Source organism: Neovison vison, chromosome 2 (assembly GCF_020171115.1).
Source record: "Neovison vison isolate M4711 chromosome 2, ASM_NN_V1, whole genome shotgun sequence".
NCBI lineage: Eukaryota > Metazoa > Chordata > Mammalia > Carnivora > Mustelidae > Neogale > Neogale vison.
Window position 1 is genome coordinate 200,134,569 of NC_058092.1, and position 25,573 is coordinate 200,160,141.

Genomic DNA, 25,573 nt, shown 5'->3' on the forward strand with positions numbered 1-25,573 from the left:
ACCTCACTCGTATTTGCATTAATTCACTCATGGAGCACGTGTCAACTGCTCGCCTGCTCCATGGTAAGCTTAGAAGGCAAAGGAAGAGATCTGACTCCATCTTGAAGGCAGGTGGAGGGAGGAGTGGGAAGCCTGGCAGAGTGCAGGACACTGTGGGGGCTGGAGCTCCATATCAGAGGAGGGCAGGCCTGGTGACTTCGGGACCCTTTGGAGAAGGGCTCTCCAGCAGGTCTGTGCCCCCGAGGTAAAGCTGTGTTAGTCCTTGGGCGGATGTGGAAGTGAGTGCTGCCCTGTTCTGTGATGACCCACAGGAAATCCGCCAGGCTCTGAGCGCACCCCCCTCACCCCCGCCCCTCCTGCCCCCCTCAGCCCTGCACAAAGAGGAAGCTGGGCACCTACCAATTTCAGCCCCAGCAGACTTGCTTGTTGCTAACACTGGAGCTCCTCCAACATCTGCAAAGAAGGAAAACCCAGAGTCTGGTTAGAACCAAACTGGTGGCTGTGATCAGACCAGGGGTGGAGGGCCAAAGCCCTGTCCCCAACATATCTCCCACAGGTCCAGGAAGGCCTGGCACGCTTGGCCTCCAGCCTCAGGAACACAGAGGCGGGCTGCTGGTTGCCACGAGCATCTTGGAGCCTCGCCGGGACTTCAGCACCCTCCTTCCAACCCAGGCCAGGAGTTCCATCCAGTTCCATTCAGCTGGCTCTTGCACATCGCCTCCCAGACCCACACCAACCACTGTCTGCTTCCTTAGCCCCTTCTGTCATTCCCATGAAGCCTCTCATCCCAGGCAGACTACGCAGCTCCTAGTTGCCCACCTGGGCCAGGGATCTGCTGCCTCTGGGCCATTCCTCTGCCTGGCCCCATCTTCTCCTCTTGCTTCCCATGTTATGTCCTCCTGAGCCCCCCCCATGCCTGGCTTGGCTGTGTGCCCCCATGGGGGCTGTTCTCAGCTGGCAAAGACCACCCCATTTATTTAATGATGTTAGTGGTGCACTATTGGGTGCCAAGCACCCTCCGTCCTAAGCGCTTCTCAACTATGAATGCTCTGACCCATACCTTCTTGCCAGTCCCTGCTCTGTGCTGTCTGTGCCCCATGAAGAGTGTTCTGCCCCTAACACTTGACACAGCATTTGGCACAAAGGAGGCATCAACACAAGTTGCCGAATGAATGGTGGTGATTGGTCATGCCGCAGGGCTGCCTCACGCTTCTGGCCAGAGCTTGAAAGCTTCCTTCTAGAGACAGGGCTCACACTGGGGCCACAGTCCTGCAGACTAGCCCTCAAAGACCCATGACAAAGCAGCAAGCCTATAGCGGAAGGGGTCTATGGGGCAGAGCTATAGGGGAAGGTGCCCAGTAACTGGCCACTGACTTGGAGGTGACACTGGCTGTGGCATGAATACGCTGCAGCAACAGCTCCAGGAACCAGGTGCTACTATCATCTCCATGTGATGAATGAGGAACCAGAGACACTGAAGACTTGATAATGGATCTAAAAGCCAAGGGAGGCAGAATGTGGCGGGACCAGGGCCAGAGCCACACCACTTGCACTGGGAGCCTGTGTCACCCTGCAAACTTGAATCCCAGGGAGCTAAGAGAATGATGCCACAAGCCACAAGGTCAAAGGCTGAAGGGGCTTGGGCTGGGGTGGGTGGACAATGAGATCCAAACCTGGTTCTAGGTACAAGCTTCCAGGCAAAGGCAGAAGCAGGAAGTGCCACGACTCCTGCTTCTCAAAGGAAGCAGGTGACTTCATGGGGAGGGGCCAGATCTTTCCCAGCTTAGCTCCAAGGGAAGTTCGCCTTCCAATTCCCCACCTATCGGAGTTTGAATGATGACTGAGGGCCCTATCTGCTGACTACGGACAATGCTGCCTGGGGTGACATGTTGGGTCAACACTCTACAGAGGGCATCTTGCTCTGCATGGGTCTGGTGGGGAAGGGATAATCATCATGGAGTTTGAGATTTTTCTGGTGGCCTCACTTAGTCCATGGATAAAGTCGGGGAGTTATGAAGCAAAAGTGCAAAGACGTGCTCTAATCACAAGTCCTCTTGGAAAGTCAATGACTTCTGTCTTTCTGTCCACTCACCTAAACATCACAGACACCCCCACATACAATATGACCTTCGTCTTGTCAATTCTCCCAAGCTCCTGCTAAGCTCCACTTTACATTAAATCTGTTGCACCAGCTAGCTTGAAAACCACTCCAGGGATGGGACAAAATCTTCTATTTTGTATGTGGTTGGCCTGAGCTGTTATGAGTAGCTTGGTTAGGAACTGACTTCCAGATGGATGCCCAAAATTGAGAGTTTCATATGCCCCCTGTTCACCCTGGCTTCTTTCCGGACACCAGTCTGGCCCCAGTCTGCCATCACTGGGCAGCAGGCAGGGGACAGGGCAGGTCAGAGAATCAGCAAGCAGGGCTAGGCACACAGAGGGACAGTCTGTCCCCTATCCCCTTCACACACAGATTTCTTTCCTGGGTCTCCCACTGGTGACCATCGCTCTCCACGTAATGCATGCAGCGTAAAAACTTTATATGAGCACGAGATGAAACTTCAATGGGGAAAGGAGAAAGATCACAGATCAGGAATTGCAGATGGAAAAAGTCAGAGAGCCAGAGAGAGAGAAACACAAAGAGACTCAGTCACACAGGGACACACAGAGGTGGGCCACAGGAGTTCAGACCTCTGATGGCAAGGCGCATAAGGAAAGAGGAGAAAGAATTTGAAGTGTCAAAAACCAGCCAGGTCCTGCCCTCCCTGACAGCACTGGGCCCCAGCACTCAGCAGGCAGCCCTAAGGCAGCCCAGCCTCCCTCCGTCATCAGCCTGGCTCACCAGTGACACGGTCCTCCATGCTTGGCTCTTTCTGCCCTTCCCAGACAGGGACTCCAGGGCTGGGGTTCGGTTCAGCCGTCACTCCTCACCCCCACCGCGCACTGACACACCACTCTCCACATTCCATTTTGTATTGGCCCCAAGCCCTGAGGCTGCCCCTAATCCCTGTCCCCAAACAGGCTCCTGGGGCTTAGGGCTCCCCTACTGGGTTCGAGGTCGGGGACTGAATTAGCTGCAGGCAGACAAAATGGGCGGTGGACACATTGGTCCCAGTAATTCCTGCTAGCCAGCCAGATGGCCACTCGGCGGCAGCCTTTCCCCTCCTTGGGGAGGGAACTCCCTCCTTGCAGCCTTCCCCCTGCTCTCCGCATCTCTGCCCTGAGCTCTAACAAGACCCTGGGTGAGGATCCATCATAAGCACGCTAGCCCAGCCGACCCCAGCCCCGCCTCCTGCCAGGGTCTTGAACTGGAGTAGTCCCTCCTGGGCCATAGACCCCCTGCGAGGCCCCAGTGCTCGTTTGCCCTGCTTCTGCAAACTAGCTGGAGGATGGATGGCCCTAGCGGCACAGCCAGAGACCTTCAGCATCTAGACCTGTGGGAGCCCCAGGAGGAAGTCTCAGGGCATGTTCTTTGCTGCATTTCTCTGGGTTCTCTTGCAAACAGGAGGAGGAAGCTGAGCATCCGGAGGACAGACTCTCCAACCCAGGAGAGAGTCCAGAGGGCCTTAGCAGGGGCTGACTGTACCAAGGCTGGTCTCCCCGGGGGGCATGGAGGGACTGTGTGGATTGGTTCACCAAGCAGTATAACAGGCACAGCATTGGCCAAATCTGACTTGACCATCAGCACTCCTCAGGCCGTCCACCCTGAACCAGGCACGGGGGACAGGAGGAGAGGCTTCAGAGCCCAGCCCTGGTTGCTGCCTGGCACAGAGAGCAGAGGCCTCTTCTTAGATGAGTCTCCACCCTCCTAGTCTTCCTGTGCCCCCGGGAGCTCCCACGAAGTCACACACCTGAGGCTATACCTGTCAAGGGATGGTGCCCTTTCCTTGGGTGCACAGAGGCACTTGTGGCTCTGAGTCTAGAGTCCTTGCTTCCTCCTCATGCCCCCTCTGAACATTCTGCTGCCCAAGGATACTCTTCCACCCCTCCCTGCTGAAATAGCCAGTCTCCAGCTCTCCTCTCTGCTGACCCTCCTGCCCTGGTCACTTAGAGCCCCGCCTGCTTCTGCCAGTGATTTCCAAACAGAAAGGAGCCTCCTGCAACAGTAAATGGTCCTGAGGCCTTGAGGTTGGCTGGATCCCCTCGCCTGGGACATGAAAGGACAACCTGCAGGGGAAGGCAGCAATGGGGTTACTCTCTGAGACGGAGCTGAGGGTACATCGTGGCCTTGCCCCATCTCAGTTGGAACCTGATCCACAGAGAGCCCATCCCTGATGTCCAGGCCGATTGTGCTGCCCATAACACCTGTCAGACCCACCCTCGATGGGGGCTGGAAGTCTTCACCACCCTTATTTGGGCAGAATCAGACTATGTGGTTCCAGTTGTGGGGTAGTGGGCGTGCAAGCCCTCAGATGTAGTTCTATAAGTATCTGAGCTATAAATAAGAAGAAGCCGCCCTAAGTGTTTGTCAACTGATGCCCCGTCATCTTCATCTTGGAACTTAAATATTGCAGAGTGGCTCCTAACTTTAGATCTCATGGATTCTAATGTTCCCAACCAGAGGAAGGGGCTTCGAGTGTCTAGACAGGCATCCGTCCTCTCTTAATGCTGTGAGGAAGTGCCTGCCATGTGCTCTGGACAGGGAATCTGAGAGCAGCCCAAGTCCCCTGTCCCCCATAAAGGAGCTCATGGAGTGACAAGGGAGACAGAAGGAAAAATCAGAGCATCATGGATGATGTCCCGCACCTTCCTGCAAACCTCAATCTTCACTAGAAGTCTGAAGGGGAGCCTGCAAGATGGAAACTTGCTGTGTGGTCCACACCCTTCCCCTGACCCGGAAATCCTTCAGCTTTCCTTCAGGGAACTACCTCCATGTGATTCCCCCAGGGCTGGCTCCAGGGCGAATACAGGAGCACCTGATTAATTAGCATATTCCAGCTTCCTGTCAGTAGTGATTGGTTGAGGGGTGGGGCAGGTGATCCAATTCAGGCCAGTAAGACTCAACTCTGAGACTTTGAGGAAAATATGGAGAAACAGGGGTGTCTTCTGGAATTGGTAACAGTGGGCAGAGGAAGGTCCACAGGATGGAGAGAACCTGCTGGGACAGAAGCCCCCACAGAAGAGGGTCAAGTCGAAACCAAGTCCTAAAGATAGATGTTAAACGCCTGAATCCAGCTATGCCTGAAACACCTCTTCTTTACTTACCGGTCACCTTGTAAGAAAACACTCCTTTAGTTTAATATGATCTGAGCGGAGTCACTGTCATCTGCAGTCAGAAGAGTCCTGAGGACTTGGGTGGCAGGTCCTTCACAAAGCATCACCGGAAATCGGGCTGGCGAGGCAGGGAGGGGAGCAGAGAATGCTGGCTGGGAACAAGCTGCTCACAGCACAGCCGCTGATAGACCCAAGCAGGACCTGCCGGCTAAGCAGCCGTCGCTCCTCTGCCCGATGCTCGCTGCCACCCGATGCAACGCCTGCCTTGTTCCCATGGAAAGTTCTTACTTATCCTTCAAGACTTAGCACAAGGCTACCTCTTCTGAAAGTCCCCTTTCTCTGTGTCTGTTCAGGCTCACCCTTGCCACCTTGTCACACCTCTGCCCCCGTTCCATGTACACTGTCCCACAGGTCATTCTCTGGCACAAAGGACATGTTTCAGAATAAGCAGCTTGTCTCCAGGGCCAGGATGAGAGGTGAGATTCCTTAGAACTCAGTTTCTCTTCCTGTGAGATGCAGAGAGAAGCAGGAAGGGAGGAACATGAAACTAACTGGGAAGTGACCCCAAAACAACTGAGCATGAATCCAGAAATGGCTTCAAGTGATGAGACTGAGTACCCAGTACTAAGTGATAATGCAGGCTCAGGAGGGAGGTAAAGTGAAGCCAAGGAGAAACAAGGGACCATTGCTCTTGTACTCTGAGACGGGAAGCTCTTGTAGCACACCCGCAGAGCACATTGGGCACACCCATGGCACACGCGTGCCTGCCACTGCTGTGGATGCCTCTGTCTCCCCTGGTCCCCTGTCTCCCCAGGTGAAGCACAGTGCAGTAAGCATCCCTCTTCAGTCCTCTCCGTTGACGGAGCACTCTGACTCCCAGGGACTTCTGGGTGTGTGCTGGGGTCTCGAGCCTTCCCCTGACACGGCTGTGACTTGAAGAAACCTCAGGCTCCCTGTCCACAAGCCCAGGAAGCTCCCGAAACTGCTTTTGCTCCATCCCACCTTCTGGTCTCATTAGCCAGACTGCAGCGGCCTGCTCCACGGAAACAGGCCTCACTGCTCCTCTCCCAGGGTGGTGGTGTTCCCCCTTCCCAGGAAAGCTCCTAGACTCCGGGGCAGAACCCGTACCTGCTGAAGCCGTGCATGTTCTAGACATAGACAGTAAAAGGAAAACCGAAAAGCAAGGACAGCAGCACAAAGAAGGCTCAGAGGGGCCTCTGTCCACAGCCAGAGGGCACACCAGGTCAGACCACCTGCTCAGCAAACCCAGCTCAGCAGCCCGGGCCTGGCCAGTCATGTGCCCTGATGTCCGACCCTGCCCACTGAGCAGGGAATTCCTTGCACAGGGTCCCGGTCGTACATGGAAGTGTGCATCCTTCACCCATCTGGGAGGACAGAGGGGTGCCTTCCCCAGCCTGGGGGAGTCAGAGAAGGGCCCCTGGAGTAAGCATTATTTAAATTAAAAACAAAAGGACAAGTAGGACCTAGTGAAGGTGGGAGACTGAGCAATGGGCCAGGCAGGACCGGTGTCCAAGCAGAGGAAGAGGCACCAGCAACGGCCAAGAGGCGGAGGGAGAGCAAGGGCCTGGGAATAAAAAAGGCAGCTCGGTGAGTCAGAGCAGTGAAGGGGGCACTGGTAAACTGAGGCTTTCAGGGTTTTCCAGAAGATGAGCACGGGACAGCTAGCCAGGACCCAGTTGCCCTGAGCAAGATCTAGAGTCCGGAGGCCACCAGGAAGAGAGGCTGACCCAAGGCTCCCAAACACACAGGAAAATGCCTCCAGTTTCCAGAAATAACCTCATAATTAAGAGGAAAATAATACTGGTGGGTCACCAGACAGTACCAAAACTTGTACCCACTTTGTTTTGCCTGAGCAATCTTTGCTAATTAATTCTTAAAGATTCACACACTGGGATTAAAACACTCAGCTACAGAAGCTAAACTGATCGATACCCTTCCAGACTAATGGAGGGGCTGGAGGCAGGGAGCCGGCTTTGGCCCAAGGTAGACCCAAGGGCACTCCAGAAATGGGGAGCTGTCCCACAGGGGCAGGACCCTCCCAAGGCATCCCAGACCCATGCTGGACAGCAGGAAGTGACATCAAACCCTGTCACAACTAGCAGGGGAGCTGCTGAAACCTTGAGGAAGCGGGAGATGCTGGAAGCCAGGGGGCGCGTGAGGCTGCTTTGGTGTCTCGGGAGGGCAGGACTGGAGAACCCACCATGGGGACACCCAGCTAACCATACACACACCTTGTGGAGGGTGCTGGTCCCTCTTTGAATACCTTCATTGGGGCATGAGTGCTTCATATGACTGACTCCATGGTGGGTAGAAAGGAATGACATTCAGAATCGGAGCTTCCGAATCTCCAGTCTGCCACTGCTCTGCCACTGGCCTAGGGCCGGACAGGACAGGACTGGCAGCTCAGCGGCCTGAGCAACAGCTGACTCGCAACGGGGCTGACCACAGGAAGCCTCCTTACCGCACACAGAATACTGTGACGATCCCCTGAAGGTGTGCAAGAGGTGCAGACCGAGGTGCAGGAGGGAAGTCTCCACAGGCCCTCAAACACCCCCTTGAGATGGTGTCCTCAGCTTTCCTGGAGGCCACGGGAGATGTGGGGAGCACAGCATGCCAGGAAGCAGCCCTGGGCAGGAGCTCAGGTGGGAAAGATTATCCTCCCCGTCAGCAGAAGTCACAGAGCTGGACAGAAACCTCCAGAAGGCTGTGTGAGGCCAGGTGTGGGGACAGCCCACCTACTCCATCCCGGGGCTTCAGCCCAGGGAAGGCCCGTTTGCAAGAGTGCCTTTGCAGAGAGAGCAGGGGCGGCTGGAAGCAGCGCAGAATAACTAATTAATGATGGTAAAGTATTGTGGAAGGGGAAAGCGCTGCATAACCGCTAAGTGGTGGGGTTATTATTATTCATGCAATATTCATACTGTGCTCTTCAGCCTCGGAGAAGCTCCGTTCCTCAGTCCTCGGGGACCAGCTGAGGCAAGCATGTGCCCAGGGGGCGGGGCTGTGGGACGACAGCTGGCCTGGCCCACAGGGAAAAGCTCCTGACACTGCAGCGGAAACAGCAACACCCAGCCAACACGAGAGCCCCCAGCGCCTTGGCGACTCCACTCCACCTGCCTCCATCTACCAGGACCGAAGTTCTCCGAGCCCTACTGTGCGCCAGAGTCTGTGCTGGTGTTTCTTGGTCAAGGCAGCTCCTGACATCTGCAGAGTGTAGGGCATACCATAGTCTAAATATTTAAAAGTTAGAGATCCGTCCACACGTGGCCCAGCCCACTTGCCACTCAAGGCCCTGCAGTCCACCCCCCAGGAGTCGTCTTTCTGAGGGGGAGGCTTAGCCCTCCTAAGGGCCCAAAGCCTGGCTGGTCTGTTGGGCAGGAAGTGGGTCCTGGCCTGGGCCTCTTGGAATGCCAGGATGCTGAGGGATTCAGGACAGGGCCTGGCCCGGTCAGTCTTCCCACCCTGCCTTCTCCCCAGTGCCTCAATTTCCCCCCTGGACTTCTGGCCAGCACTGAGGTATGCCTCCCAAACTAGCTTGCTAAGTGGAGAAAAGAAGTGAGTTTTTCTGGTCTTCTGCCAAGGAATGCCTGTTGGTCATGGAAATAAAAGCAGTCCCCCTCTTGCTGTCTAGATCCCAGACCCCCACAAGGCTGGATTCCTCCCTGGACACATCCCCCTCACTTTCAGCGGCCTGGTGGACAAACGCAAGCCCCTCTCCTTTATGAGTGCATGCTGACCCAGGTCCTAAACTTGGGAAATCCTTTATAACAGGACTGGAAAGAAAGAAAATCTTCACATTGAATATATGTGTGAATGTGTGTCCCCCAGAGTAGGGATAGGGCCCTTTTTCCTGGGGCCTTGACCCTCATCTCTCAGCAGGTGAGGGGTCATCTCTGGGTCACATCGCTGAATAGGGGAGTCCTGGGGTTGGAACCTGGGTCAGGCTGGCTCCAGGAAAGGCTGTCAAGAAACCACAGTTTCTCCCTGTGTCACGTGTGGCTTAATAAAGACTCCCTGGCAGCTTGGGAGGATCTCTGTTCTTAGTACCCTGAGGTCAGCTCAGGGACCCTCTCTGAATATCTCCGGAGCCTTCCCTGGGTCAGCCCCATCCAACGTTGTCTTCTGTGGGGCTGCGCATGAGCCAGCCACAAGCTATGACAGACACCTCAGCCACAGCCTCTGACCTCAGGCCACAAGCTACTTCCAATGGGGAAGCAAGTATGAGGTGTACAATGGGGCTTGCAAACCAGCAGACCCTGCTGGTGTGGCCCTGGACAGACCCTGCCTGTCTGCTCTCTCCCAGAAGGTTTGCCTCCAGCCAGCCCAAGTGTTACACTAAAGCTGGCAAGCTCTTCCTGCAAGGCTGTGGCAAATGCCCTGCAGGAGAAGGCCCCCCTTCCTCCCCATGACTCACCAAGCCCTCCTCCTCCCCTGGCCTATGCTCGCTTGTCAACCTCACTCTGTACTCCCCTCTGAGCCAGCCTACCTCCTGCCTGGGCTTTGGCAGGGGCTGTCCTCTCTTCTTAGAACTCCTTCTTTCCCATCCCACCCAGATTTGTTTCTGCACAGAGTTCCTGCAGACTGGCTACTGGAAGCTGGGGTTGTACTCTAGGCACTAATCAACCCATGGACAAGTGTTGTTACTGGCCATTTGCTGGGCGGTGGCCTGGTGAGACCACCTTGCACTGACAGAAGTGACAGCCCAGAGGGGGAACAAGATCCCAAAAAGGCACCCATGAAGACAGATATACTGTTAGGATTGTGAGGAGCTCTGTGAGAGAGTATCTCCCAGGATCCTGGGGAGGAAAAGCATGAACCCCATACAGAGCAGATGATAAGTGAGGAAAAGCCTTCACAGCTGGACAGGAACTTGACGCTATTCCATGGGCCTGGACAGCAGAAACACGGGGTGGTGCATGTGATGGGGCTGCTCTGCGGACACCCTAAACACTTTGGTCTATTCTAGTAGCCATGGAAAACTGTTAAAGGATTTTAGTCACACGGGGGCGCAATTAACTCTCACTCAAAAAGACTCCTCCTCCAAGAAGCCCTCCTGGACACCCAAGCTTGTATCAGGAGCTTTTTCTCTGTCTCCCTCCATTTTCCTTTATCTTAGTACCTAAGACACCACATTACAACTGTCCTTCCTGTAGGTTGTCAACTCCTTCAAATCAGGGCTTGAATCTGTGTCACAACAGAGCCTGATAAAAATCAATATTCACTTACCGAAAGCAAAAGCTCCCATGTCTATGTGTCCCAGTATCATAGGGTGGCCCAAGAGCCCAGCTCCAGGCCCTTCACCTCTTCCCCTGGGCAGCAACTCCTTGACAACACGACCCAAAGTTTTGCATAGGTTTCTGAGGGGGTGCAGGCGGGTTCCAGGCAGAAATTCCCCAGCTGCTCATCTGTTTTGTTCAGATGAGCAGGAGAGAGCAAGCCCGTTCATCTCACTGAGAACCATTAGCCTGTTATTTAATGGAATCAAATTTAATAAAAGGAGCAGTTCAGGCAATTCTGGAGGATAAATGAGGGTCTGGATGTGACAGAGATGCTTACAGTGACTTTAAAGAGGAAGCACAAGTGGTTAACGTGGAAGTGAGTGAAAAACTCTGCTGAGCTGTGTGACAACCACGCTGGCTCCTGTCCAGTGTTCAAGGACCACTGGGAATTCCCAGCAGGTGTTTTGTGGAGGTCACCACACTGTCCTTCCTTCAGGATCCCCCAGGATCAGTGCTGTGTGTCTGAGAGACGTTAAGGAGCCCAGAATCCCCTCCCCAAAGATCTTCCTCCAAACCACCCACCCATCAGGTTCTTAAAAACTTGTCTCAGACCTCCATTTCTGGAAAGATAGAATAGGCTTACCTTTCCCTATTCTTCTCACCAAATATAGCTTAAAACCTAAATATTAGACAAAAACAAACAAACAAACAAACATAAGAAGATCCTGAAAGATGGAGAGAAGAAGGCAGACTGGCTGAGGACCTTGGGGGCCCCACTGGAGGCAGCATGTGGCCTGTGGTCAAAGTGTGGCTGTCACAGCTCATAAAAATATAAGTCAACAAAACAGACTTTCGTTCTCCTCTAAGATTTCTAAATTCCGTTTGACTGTTTAGGCTAAGAAATAACATGTCTAAAGTAGTTCCCAATATATGTAGAGGAAATATTTAAGAGAGGAAAGGGACATAGAGACACAATTTCCACTTTTCACTTGAACTGTTAAAATGTTGATAACAGTAGATGATAATACATTATGCATATATCATGGAATACCTACCATACTAGTCCAATGGTAGGAATACCTACCATTCCAGTGGTTCAGCAACCACTGAAAAGGCAATGAAAAGAAATATGTTCAAAAACACTACAGACAAATCAAATGGAATTCTAATAAAGAATGTTCCAGTAACACACAGGAAGGCAGGAAAAAGAGAAATGAAAAACAGAGAACAAGGAGAAATCATAATATAAAGGGGCAGCCTGAAAGCTCCAACATATCAAGAACTACATTAAGTGTAAATTGCCTATATCTGCTAATTAAAAAACAGGTTTGCAAAGCTTATTTTAAAAATTATTGAACCATATGCTGTCCACAAGAAACTCACCCTAAATATGATATAGGTAGGTAGAAAATAAAAGAATGAAAAAAGAAATCCATGCAGACATTAACAAAAAGAAAGAGGAGTGGCTACATTTATATCAGAAACATTTTAGAGCACAGAAAATTATTAGGGCCAAAGATATTACATGACATTGTATTACATTACATAATGAAAAAAGAGTCAATCCACCAAACAGACACAGTAATCCTAAATCTCTATAAACAAACAACACAGCTGTAAAATCTGTGAAGCAGAAACCAATAACACTGAAAGGAAAAATAGACAGATGCACAACTATAGTTAAAGGCTTCAATAGCCCTCTCTCAACAACTGATAAAACAACTAGACAGAAAATCAGCCATGATGGAAGAAAATTCAACCATATTATCAAGCAAAGGGACCCAACACCAGCAGAATATGCATTCTCTTCAAGCACTTCTATAAGATATATCAAGGTATCTAGACTACATTCTGCATTAAACATCAACAAAATTAAAATAATTTCACTCATACCAAGTGAGATCACAATGGGCTCAACTAGAAATCAACAATAGAAAGATAACCAGAAATTTTCCAAACACTTGGAAACTAACTATACTTCCACAAAATTCATGTGTCAAAGAGGAAGTCTCAAGGGAAATCAAAATATTTATTAACTAAATAAAAATGCAAACACACATATCAATATTTGTGGGGCATAGCTAACATAGCTAACATAGCTGAGAGAGCAATTTATAGTACTAAATGCTTACATTAGGAAAGAGGTGAAGTCTTCAAACCCATAATCTAATATCTCACTTGAAGAAATCAGAAGAACATCGAAATAAAGCCAGAACATGCAGAAGGAAGTAAATAATAAAGACAATAGCAGAAATCAATGAAGTTGAAAACAGAAAAAAATAATAAAATGGTTTATTTATTAACCATTTAATAAATGGTTAATAAAAAAGAAACAAAAATCCAATACTTTGAAAAGATCAATCAGATAAACCTCTATTGAGACTGACAAGGGAAAAAAGAGAGATGACACCAATATCAGAAGTGAAACAGGAACATCACTACAGATCCTATAGACATCAGAAGGGTAATAAGGGAATACTATGAATAACCCTACACATAAAAACCTGGTGACTTATGGACAACTGGGTGACACAGTTGGTCAAGCAACCAACTCTTGGTTTCAGCTCAGGTCATGATCTCAGGGACTTGAGATTGAACCCCATCATGGGCTCCACACTCAGTAGGGAGCCTGCTTGAGATTCCCTCTCCGTCCCCATCTGCCCCTCCTCCCCATATGTGCACTTTCAATCTCTCTTACATAAATAAATGAATCTTTGAAATAAAAAAACTGGTGACTTAGATAAAATGGGCCAATTCCTCAAAAAGTACTAACTGTCACAACTCATCTGATATGAAATACTTTGAAGCCCTATAACTATTAAGGAAACTGAACTCAAAATCTACAAACCCCAAAAAAGAAGTCCACAGGCCCAGACAGTTTCAGGGGAGAATTCTAGCAAATTTTTAAAGAATAATTAACCCTAATTATGCAAAACCCCATCCAGACAATAGAATAGAAGAGAAAGCTTCCTAATTCATTTTAAGAAATCAACATTACCATGACATTAGGGCCAGAGGAAAAAAGGTGCAAAAAAGGACAGCTACAAACCAGTGTTCATCATGAATACAGACTCAAAAACTCTTACCAAATGCTATCAAGTAGAATTCAGAAAAATAAAATCATGACCAAATGGAGTCTAGTCAAGGATGCAAGTCTGGTTTGATATTCAAAAATACATCACCGCAATCACCACATTAACAAATAACAGAAGAATAAAATCACATGATCATATCACGTGATGCAGGGTTCTAAGCCCACGTATGACCAAAATTCTCAGAAAACTAGGAAAAGAGGGAAACATCATCAACTTATTAAGAATCTACAAAAATCCAACAGCTAACATCACACTCAATCGTAAGAAACAAGGTATTTTCCTACAAAGAACAAAAATAAGGCAAAGCTATTTGCCATTGCCCTACCTGTTCAACATAGTACTGGAAGTTCCTGCCAGTCCAATAAGACAAGAAAAGGAAACTAAAACAACATACCATTCAGAAAGGGGAAAATACAACCATTTCATGGTCCACATAGAAAATCCCAAGGAATCTAAAAAATAATCCCTAAAATTAGTAAGTGAATTCATTAAGGTGGCAGAATAGAAGATTGACATACATAAATCCCTTATACTTCTATATACTAATAGTTACACATAGAAAGAGAAATTTAAATACAATTTATTATCACCCCCACAAAAAACACTTAGATATAAACCTAATAATACTGTACAGATGTCACATATTGAAAATTCCACAATGGTGATGAGAGAAATAAAAAAGAATCTTAATAAATGGAGATACAAACCAAGTTCATGGAAAACTCAGCTAATAAAGATGTTAAATCACCCCAAACTGATCTCTAGATTTAATGTAATTCCCATCAAAATCCTTGCAAGATTTTTTTTATTGATGTAGATAAGATTATTCTAAAATTTACATGGAAAGATAAAGGAAATAGAATTGCTAAAAACCTTTTTTTTTTTTAGAAAATGAAGAATAAAGTAGGAGGGATCATTCTAACATCTTGAAATTTACATACTTACAGAAATCAAAACTGCTTGGTATTGGCCGAGGGACAGACCAATGGAAAAGAAAAGATGACCCAGAAATAGTCCATACAAGAATGACCAATTGATTCTGGACAACAGAGCAAAAACAATTCAATAGAGGAAGAATAGTTTTTTCCACCAGTGGTGCTGGAGTGATTAGATATCTCTAAGCAGCAACAACAACAACAATAAAGTATGCTGAGCTAAATTCACCAATGAACTCCAAGTGGATTATAGAATCAAATGTAAAAGATAAAACTGTACAACGTGGTGAAAGGTAAAATAGAAATGGGGTGATTTAAAAGGGAACAGGGAGGTCATTAAGGAGATGGACCTTATGCACACCCTCACTGGACAGACCCATGAACTTCTTCTGAACTGGGTCAAACTGCAAATATTTCAAAAGACTCAGCCAGAACACCTATGACTTGTTAAGAGAAGTTAAGCAAAGGCTTAATGATAGTCTTAGCAACCAATTATATTCAATCAAGATTACTTTTCTGTTGCTAACACCAATCAAAATTCTTTGTAAACAACATTTAAGCATTCCCTTTGTCTTTAGAAACCCTTGACTTCTGTTCCCTAGAGGGGAGGGGAGGTGCACTATTTGTGTTGTGTTGTTAAATCTTTTGTGTTCCGGAATTACACTTCAGAGGCCCCCAATCAATGATTTTTGTTTTTGTTTTAGTTCCGGTTTTGTGTGTGTGTGTTTGTTTTTTGTTGTTGTTGTTTGGTGGTTTTTTTTTGGTTGACAACTTTTAGGAGAAAACATAAGATTAAGGGAGGAGCAAGATGGCAGAGGAGTAGGAGAAAACATTAGATAAAATCTTGGAGACCTAGGGCATGAGTAGTGAAAATGTCTCAGATGTACTATCAAAAGCATGATCCATAAAGGAAAAAAAAATCACTAAACTAGACTTAATTAAAATTAAGTACTTTTGTTCTATGAAAAACCCTGTGAGGGGGATGAAAAGACCAGATAGAGACTGGGAGAAAATATTTTCAGATCATATCTTTGACAAAAGACTTACATTCAGAATATATTAAGAACTCTTGAAATTCAATAGTAAAGGAAAAACCAAGCAAACCAATTAGAAAACTGGCAAAAGTCATGAAGAGAATGCTGGCTTGACCAGGGCATTTCTCCTCACCTTCCTGGGGTCCTCCCTTTTTCCTTTATGTTCCACTGACTTTCCGAGTGACCCTGCTGTATTGTTTTCTTTTGTTACATTTGTGATAAATTGTTGCATGGCAAAAGAAAACTAATATGTCAAGAATTCTTTCTTCCTGGAATCCACTCACTGCCTGATTGTGAACCATTGTCTTGGCAGGAATCTGAAACAGGGGAAAAGCTGTCAGGAAAGATTTTTACAAAGATCTCAGGGACTAAGAGCCAAGGAATAAAGTGATGACTTTGACTTGTAAGATAAAAACGAATTTAATTCTCTTTACCCCAGCCTCTGCCATCTTTTCATTATAAATTAAGGGGGAGGGTGGCGGGAAGCCTCTGTTCTCTTCAATAACTCTGGCTCTTTCAGTGAAGGATGTTTTAGGCACTGGAACATAATTAAAGTGATATTGTATTTCTTTTATTATCATGATTATAATAATACATAGATTTCAGCGAGTCCTTTCCAACAGAATTAAAACGGAGACAGATGGCTGACATTTTGGTTGGAATTAAGAGTCCATAGGAATATTTTATCTGGCAGCCTTTTAAAAAGGAAGGTACAAACCTCTAAGAAAATGCCTAGATATCTCACCAGATATTTTCAATAGCTATTCTCAGAGCAATATTTTAGCAAAATTTAGCAATATTGATCAGTTGGTAGTTAAGTGCAAATATTTATTTAGAATTGTGACAACTGTAACCCACAATCTGTGGAGGCCGAGAAAAATCAAGGCCATCACACCTCAGGTTTAGCCTTAGCATAAGTACAGCCCTCTTAGCTCCGGCAGCCATTTCAGACCCCTGTGCCCAAGGGCTGAACTCTCCCTCACCCTGCTTTAGTAACCCCCACCCTGTTTTGGTTCTAGGAAGCCCCACCCTGCTTTAGTAACAGGAACCCATAAATACCCCTGCCTTAACTAAGCTCAGGGTCCAAGTTCCTACTCTGCTGTGTCCGTTATACTTGGACGCAAGCTTAAGATTGTCAAATAAACCCTCGTGTGATTGCATCAGTATTTGGCTCCTTGGTGGTCTCTCAGATGCGAAAACTCCAGCACAACAAATCAGCTATAAGTCTTTCATCATTGTGTCAAGAGAACATGAGCCTTTCTTAGACAGGTATCTTCTGCTTCCAAACATGAAGCCCTTAGAAGGACCCAAGAGCGGTTATACGTTGTCTAGTACAGAAAGGATAACTGGAATCACTAGAATATCAGGCAAACTCCAAAATGTGGAATGTTCTATGAAAGAAAAGGAGATGGGGGGCCTGAGTGGCTCAATGGGTTAAATCCTCTGCCTTTGGCTCAGGTCATGATCTCAGGGTCCTGGGTTCGAGTTCTGCATCAGGCTCTCTGCTCTGCAGGGAGCCAGCTTCCCCCTCTCTCTGCCTGCCTCTCTGCCGATTTGTGATCTCTCTCTCTCTCTGTCAAATAAATAAATAAAATCTTTTTAAAAAAGGAAAGAAAAAAAAGGAGATGGAGCTTCTAAAACACCAATGTCATAAAAGACAAATGCTGAGGAGATGTTTCAGGTAAAGAAGGTTAAAGAAACAAGGTTACCAAATGCCACATTGGCCCCTCCACTGTCTCCTTTGTTCAGGACAGTGAAGGCTGCAAAGGGCATTGGTGGGTCCAGTGAAAATACTGAACTGCGGTAGATTATGTGAAAGTATTTTGACAATGCTAACTTTCCTGGTATTGCCAACTGTGCTGTGGTTATACAAGAGATTGTCTCCATTCTTAAGAAATACACACTAATGTATTTAGGGTTAAAAAAACAACATGATAGATACAACTTACTCTCAAATGGCTCTGAAAAAAAAAGACATCTCTCTCTTACTATATAGAACTATAAAGATTTATATCCTCATTTGTTTGGTATAAACATATTTCTCCAGAGAGGTAACATAAGATAATGCAAATGATGGAATCTGATTAAGAAATCAGCAGATCATATAGGTGTTCTTTGTATTATTTTTCTTGCAATTTTTCTTTAAGTTTGAAACTATCTTGAAATAAAAGATTGAGAGAACAGTTTCAAAAGTCATGTCAGTTTTCCATGATGGCACTACTTTCTATTCTCAGCTGGGAGGCAGTTTGGTATTAGAGCTCCAAGTACGGCTTTTCAGCATCAAACTGTTTGCATTTGAATCCAGCATTTCCACTCACCAGCTATGTGACCTCTGATAAGCTACTTTATCATTCTGGGCCTCAGTTTCTTCATCTGTGAAATGGGCATGAGAAGAACATCTGCTTTCTCGCTGGTTTATCAGAAACAAATGAGATCTACGTTGGAGTGCTGGGAGAGACACCATGCTCAGAATCAGCTCTCAGGAAGTGGGCTTTGCTGATGCTTTCAAGGAAAATAATCTACACAGGAAAGAGAAGGTGTAGTAAAAGCCAAGATGAGTTTTAAGTCAAAGCAAAAGAAGAGGGAGGAGGAGTAGAAGAAGGAGAAGAGGAAGAAGGAGGAGGAGGAGGAGGAGGAGGAGAGGGAGGAGGAGGGGAAGGGGGAGGAAGGGAAGAGGGAAGGAAAAGGAAAAGGGAAGGGGAGGGAGGGAGGGGGAGGGAGAGGGGGAGGAGAAGAAGTAAGGAAAAAGAAGAGAGAGGAGGAGAAAGTATCTTACATACAAGTTACCAAGATTCATAAGCTACAGTGAATACAGTAGTGTGACATGACTCGACACAGAGAGGCACAAATACTGGCACAGAATAGGAATCCCATTAATAGTTCAAATATGCATCAAATGGGTATAAAATAGAAGCAACACTGCAAAGCAGGGGAGAAAGGAAAGATTGTGAAATAAATGATATTAAGATAATTGAGGTTTCATATAGAAAAAAACTAAAATTAGATCCTTTGTTTAGGCCATACACAAATATAAATTCCAAATAAATTAAAGGTGCAATCATGGAAAATGCAACCAATTTAATTAAAAAAAGAAAAAAAGTTTCTTAGACAAGGGAGAAAAACCAGACACAGCAAAAGTCAAAGGATAATAAATGTGATTGTATCCCATTTACAGACTTCTGCAGAGCAAAGGATGCCACAAAGATAAAAGATAAGCAACATACGTAGATAGGATACTGACAACACATGACAGAGCCAAGTAATTAATATCCAGAAAAATATATATAAAGGACCAATAGGACCACAGGAAATGTACAGGAAAAGACACCTGGCTGTCTGATAAAGAAAGGGAAATAGTTAATCTCACTAGTCATCAGGAACGTGCAACCTAAAAACTTGGAGATAATATTTTACAACTCTGATTGGCAAAAAATGAGAAGTCTGACACTACTGAATATTACTAAACCTGTAGGGGGACAGAAAGGTCCGGATCTTGCTAATGGAGAGCAATTTGGCAATATCCAATGAGGGGAGAATTGTCCATACCCGGGACTTGTGACATCTTCAAGATTGTCTCCCAGAAAACAGCCGCGCATGGCTTCTAAAAGATGGGACTGAGAAGTTTCATTACAGCATCAACAAACACTCAACAAGTAAGAAACAACCTAAATTCTCTCAGTTACCAGAAGGTACAACTAAATTATGATGTAGTGTTTCAACAGACCTATTTAGGACAGTTGAAACGAATACCATTGATCTATGTGATCAGCGCGGGGAGCTAAGGCAGCATGTTGAATGTGCTGTAGTGACATTCGGGTCACATGTTGAACCCCTAGAAAGCAACACAGGAAGGAAGCTCAGTCAAAGCAGGGGTGCCGTATCTTCCGGAGAAGAGAAGAAACAAAACAGGGGAGGGGAGCCCCAAGGGCATTAACTCCATTTCTGACATTCTCTTTCTTTGATGGATATGTTGATTTATCTATCTACTTAACGAATCTGTCTAAAAAACCAGCCAAATTTTAAAAATGTATTAATTCAAGGTGTTGGGTCCATGTTTGTTACATTGATGTCAGTTTTTTTTTTCTTTTTAAAGATTTTATTTATTTATTTGACAGAGAGAGACAGCGAGAGAGGGAACACAGGCAGGGGGAGTAGGAGAGGGAGAAGCAGGCTTCCCACGGAGCAGGGAGCCCGATGTGGGACTCGACCCCAGGACCCTGGGATCATGACCCAAGTTGAAGGCAGAAACTTAACAACTGAGCAACCCAGGAGCCCTACATTGATGTCAGTCTTAAAATAGTTTTAGAATATTGGAAAACTGACTTTCCCAAAACTGTCCAACTACTCTGTGTTGTGGGAAATAGAGGCTCATGCAAGCCAGGATGTCACGGGAGTCACTAGGGAGAGATGTCCCTCTTCCTCCCATGTCCCCAAAAGCCCTCATGCACAGCTCTCACATATGCCCTGGGGTGACTGGCCTGGCCCCCTGCCCTGTGTTAGTAGGTATCACTAGATAATCCCCGGGGTCGCTTCTACCAGTTTGTAAAGGAAAAGCTTAATTAATTCTTACAACTTTCAAACAGGCTATCATGCTACTTTTTGGTGCGTAGAAATTTATTTTGTATTAAGAATATATATGATCCTTATGAAAAATGTCAATACAAAGAAACCAAAAGATGCCTTATAATCCTATTTCCTAGAAAGGGTAAAAGGAAACTTTTCATGACTTGCTGTATTTCCTTCCAGTCAAGTTTTGGATAGGCAAGCAAACATATGGAAAATGTAATTCTGTACCTATAACTCCATAAGTTTGTCACCTCCCCTTTATCCACGTCAGTTCTGAGAATGTTTTTCATGTAAACATTTTGGATATCGTTGGAAAAGTTTGATTATAACTGATTTAGCCAGATTCTGACTGAAAATCATTTGTTTTCTGGTTTCTACTGGAGTCAACAGTGCTAAATAACATCCTATTAAATATTCAGGGGAATTTTTATCCTATCACTTCATCAGGATAAGTTTCCAAAGGTGGAATTTCTGGGTAAAAGGTTGTGAACAGCTTACACTTTGCTACATGTTATCCAATTATGTCCTGAGAAGATTGGGCCAATCAGTGTTCTAATTATCCAAATAGTGGATAGTGAGTGCCCACCTCCTGTTAGATCCTGGCCATGCGCAGACTGAGTTCTCTCAATAGCCCTGTGAGGTTCGTACAGTCATTATCCCCAAGTTACAGATGAGAAAGCTTAGCACAGACAGGTTGGACAACGTGTCCCAGCTCCCAGGGCTGGTAAAGAGCTAAGAGGATTAACATTCGTTTCTTTAGAGGGAAACACAGTCTCTGAAACACCACTGTTTCTGCCAACGGTATCTGAAAACACTACCTGGCTGTGATACCTTAGCCAACTAATTAAAACTTTATCCTTAAAATGCGGATAATGGCGGGACCTATTTCATGAAGTTGTTGTAAGCACCAAATGAGCTAATGTGTTTAAGAGAATAGGCAGCAGGTCGAATGCACTCAAAAAGGTTACATTACTCTTTCTTTTATTATCTGGGACCTTGAGCATTTTCAAGGCTTATTGCTTGTTCATAATTTTTCGGAAAACTGCCTACTTGTATCATGGGCACATTTTTTTCAGGGGATTTCTTAAATTTTACTTCCTTCCCCACACCCACCCCCCGGGACAGACGTGGGGAAGGAAGATGTACAGACTGGTCTGTACATCTACACTGGTCAAAAGCAGAAACAGGTTAAGATGCCTGCCACTTTCTGCCACGTCGCCGAGCACACTTTGCGTTTTCTGCCCTGCACACACATCTTTTTTGCTTGCTGGTTCTAACTACCCCTATGGCCACTGCCACTTATTACACATGGCCATTTCCACGTGTAAACTGCTAGATGCGAGGCTCTCTGCCTCCCACGCTAACTCCCAGAAAGCCAAGGTCTTTGTTCACTCCGGGCTGGATGTGGGCTTCAGGCAGGAGTCCTGCCCCTGGGAATTAGCATTGCCCATGTCCCGGATCTAGGCTGCTGCTTCCTCAGATAGAAGATTAGATCTGGAGATAGACTGCCTGCCTTTGAGTCTTGACCCAGGGCAAGTTCTGAGAAACAGCCTCTTTGTGCAGATGCCTTTTTAAGAAATAACAATTAATATTGAAGCAGATTTTGCAAAGTACGTGGCTCATTAATCTCTGTTTATCTCTGTCTACACATATCATTCTAACCATCACTCCGGGCCTCAATCTTTATCTCTCTCTATTTTTCCTCTCTGATTCTCTGGTCTTCTATTTCTCCCTCTATATCCGGCCTTACTTTTCTATCAGTCTCCACCTTTTCCCCTTCTTCCTTCTTTTGATGTACAGAACTAAAGTTAACTTTTAAAAGTCTGGATACTTCTGGGTGACTAAGAACCTCCTTCATTCCATAATAAGACTCATTCACCATGAACTATGGAGAAGCACCTACATTTTCTCATTTTATATAATTATTTTGGTTTGACCTAATTAAATAGAACTTAATTTTCAAACAATCCTAGAAGACATGCATTATTATCCCCCTTATCTCTTCTTGGTTCAGAAACTGAGAGAGGGTCTAAGAAGCTTGCAGCAGTTTGTCAGCAATGAGGCCACAATTTAAAGCCAGATTTTTCCAGGTCCCAAGCCCAAAGCTCTTTCTACCACATGACCCTTTCCTGTTCTCCTCTGACACAGAAGCATCTGTGAGTTGCAGCTGGAATGAAACAGACAAAAATCGTTGCTCACTGTTTCCTGTCTCAAAATGAGAAAAGCTGTCTATCTCAAGGGACACATCTGTGCTTGAGGGACTGAGCCCCAGTGGGCTAATGCTCCCCCAGTTTCCCACTCACTGAGGGACCCCAGCCACAGAAGAGTCCCACCCACACCATTTCTGCATTCCTCACTTACCCAGGAGGAGGAGGAGGGCTCTCAGCATGCTGGCCCCCAAGCCCATGGCGGCGCTATGCTCCTGGCTCCACTCTGAACAGGCACCGAGCGCTGTATGACCCAAGGCTGCAAGGGACAGGAGCCAAGCTCCACGTGACAGACAAGGAGGAAGCTGCCTCCACGCCAGGAGGCTGCTCAGTTCCTCTCGGCGACATCAAAGAGCAGGGCTGAGAGAAGCACTTGTTGTCCTGGCCCTGCCATCTGTGGAAGGGAACTAGCCCACAAGAAAGTCTCCTTGAGGCTTTCCAGGGTACTGGCTACCACCCCATCTATCTCCTATAACCTACCCCCACCCACCACACACACACACAGCACAGGAACAGAAGTGCCCCTGGGTGCAGATTCTTGCCCAAAGACCCAGGCTGATGAGTCTCAGAGGGGGTTGTGGGCAAAGCAAATATGGGTGTCTAGGTCATGCAACGCCCATGGCCACCAGCCCACAATGTACCGCAGTCACTGTGCTTTGTGCCATGGACGTCTCTCAGTCTGGGAGGCTGACTTTCTTCTCAGAATAACATTTTAAATGTCCAAAATAAAGTAGCTAGGATCCTAAAAGAAACCAGTAACATTGGGGTCCCTGGGTGGCTCAGTCAGTTTAGCGCCTGCCTTCAACTCAGGTCATGGTCCCAGAGTCTTGGGATCGAGTCCTGCAGGGGCCGGCGGGGGTGGGGGGGGGAGCCTGCTCAGCGGGGAGTCTGCTTGTCCTTCTGCCCCTCACCCTGCTCGTGCGCTCTCTTTCTCTCAATAAATAAATAAAAAATCTTAAAAAAAAAGAAACTGATTATATTGAAATACAGTTACCAAAAATAGAACGCACACTTATGATATAGAAATAGATGTGTTTTCTCTCTACGCAGCGAACAGCAACATTTAGCAGAGGGGAAGAAAGTCCACAATCTTGACATCATGACAAACGTTAACAATATTTAGAGATGTCTGTACCAGCTGGAAGATGGACAAAAGTCCTGCAGTTGCTACTAGCCATCAAGTCACCCATGTGGTAACATCACAGTGGTTTCTTGGTTACCCTCATGTTGAAAAGACGTGTTAAGTCTCCAGTAGAGGTTAGAGGACAAGGATGTGATTTTTTTCTCATCCACATTCCCAGACCCCACATAAGCCCCTCATGCTAGAAGACCCTTAATTCTCAACAGGCTCAAGCCAACAAATTTGGGGCCATGAGTTTCCATCCTTCTCCTTAAAACCTGCCTGACTGTCGAGCCACCAACACAAATGTGTAAGAAATCTCACTTTTAAAAATGTACAGCCCCCTCATGACAAGTGTTGAGCCCCATCCAAATGACAGGACAGCAGTCAGCCTCTTCATCCTCGGGCTTCCTCAGCCAAATTCCTGACACTGCTATCTCACGGAGCACCGTGTCCCTCAGGCCCTCACACTAATGATGGATGTGAGAGGACCAGGGTGTTTGTGATAAAGGCCATTTGCTTTTTTGGTGCTTTAAGGTTCCATCCTCCTATCCAGACACTTTATTTCATACCAAACACTTCGGTTGGTCTTTACCTACACCACGAAACATACTCCCTCTTACTTCTCCTGAAACTTGTGAACTTTTAAAACTTTTACCACCCCGTTTTTCCTTTTTTAAATTTAAATTTAATTAACCAACATATAGTACATCATTAGTTTCAGATGTAGTGTTCAATGATTCATCAGTTGCTTATAACACCCAGTGCTCATCACATCATGTGCGCACCTTAATGCTTGTCACCCAGATACGCAATTCCCACTCACCTCCCTTCCAGCAGCCTGGAAATCTCCCTCTCTGATTTCTTCCCATTCAGTTTTCCCTCTCTTCTCCTATGATCTTCTGCATTATTTCTTATGTTCTACATACGAGTAAAACCATAGGATAATTGACTTTGTCTGATTATTTCACTTAGCATAATCCCATCCAGTTCCATCCATGTCGATGTAAATTCGTCCTTTTTGATGGCTGAGTAATGTTCCATTGTATATATGGACCACATCTTCTTTATCCATTCATCTGTTGAAAGACATTTTGGCTCCTTCCACAGTTTGGCAACTGTGGACATTGCTGTGATGAACATTGGGGTGTGGGTGCCCTTTCATTTCACTACATCTGTATCTTTGGAGTACATACCCTGTAGAGCAATCACTGGGTTATAGGGTAGCTCTATCTTCAACTTTTTGAGGAAACTCCATATTGTTTTCCAGAGTGGCTGTACTGACTTTCATTCCCTTTCTCCACATCCTTGCCAACACCTGTCATTTGCTGCCTTGTGATGGTATCTCATTGTGGTTTTGATTTGTACTTCCTTGATGACAAGTGACGTGGAGCATTTTTTTCACGTGTCTGTTGGCCATCTCTATGCCTTCCTTGGAGAAGTGTCTGCTCATGTCTTCTGTCCATTTCTTGACTGGATTCTTTGGTTTTTTGGATGTTGAGTTTTTACCCCACTTAATGGAGATGTTTGGAGGAGAAATGTTTCACTTCCTGAGCAAACTGTGAGAGAATGCCAGAGCAGGCACAGTAAGTCATCGGCAGTGGCTGGGGACTGAGTGGAGGGTCTCAGGGGAGCCCCAAGTGGGCCCAGGGCTGCCAGGTGCACAAAGAGGTCCCCTATTTTGTGGAATCACATTTTTAAATGTCAGCAACTAGTTTTGGGGGAAAAGTTCTTACAGGGGACAGGTCAAACCAGATAGCGGTCTGTAACTTCTGCTCTAAAATACTTCTGTAGGGGCGCCTGGGTGGCTTAGTGGGCTGGGCCTCTGCCTTCGGCTCAGGTCATGATCTCAGGGTCAGGGTTCTGGGATGGAGGCCCACATCAGGCTCTCTGCTCAGCAGGGAACCTTCTTCCCCCTCTGTCTCTCTGCCTGCTTCTCTGCCTACTTGTGATCTCTGTCTGTCAAATAAATTAAAAAATCTTAAAAAAATAATACCTCTGGAGACCTCTTCTAGGGTTCAACCTTTCAGATATAAACCCAGGAAGGGAAGTTCCACAGCAACTTCTGCTTTTCTCCCTGCCACAACCTCCTGAGACCGGAAAAGGCAGCACCTGCCACCTACTTGAGTGGAGAAGAGGGAAATACAGACTCTCAAAATGGTCCC

General features: G+C 46.6%; 1 protein-coding gene across 1 annotated transcript in view; it reads right to left on the minus strand.

Moving 5' to 3' along the window:
- Positions 1–22,514, minus strand: part of TMEM273 (transmembrane protein 273) — a 33,945-nt gene extending 11,431 nt beyond the window's left edge. The window contains exons 1-2 of the mRNA XM_044236607.1: positions 22,443–22,514; positions 400–453 (exon numbers count right to left, since the gene is read on the minus strand). Of these exons, the coding sequence (XP_044092542.1) occupies positions 400–453; positions 22,443–22,488 (100 nt within the window). The 5' untranslated portion in view covers positions 22,489–22,514. The remainder of the gene's footprint in view (positions 1–399; positions 454–22,442) is intronic.
- Positions 22,515–25,573: the final 3,059 nt, after the last annotated feature.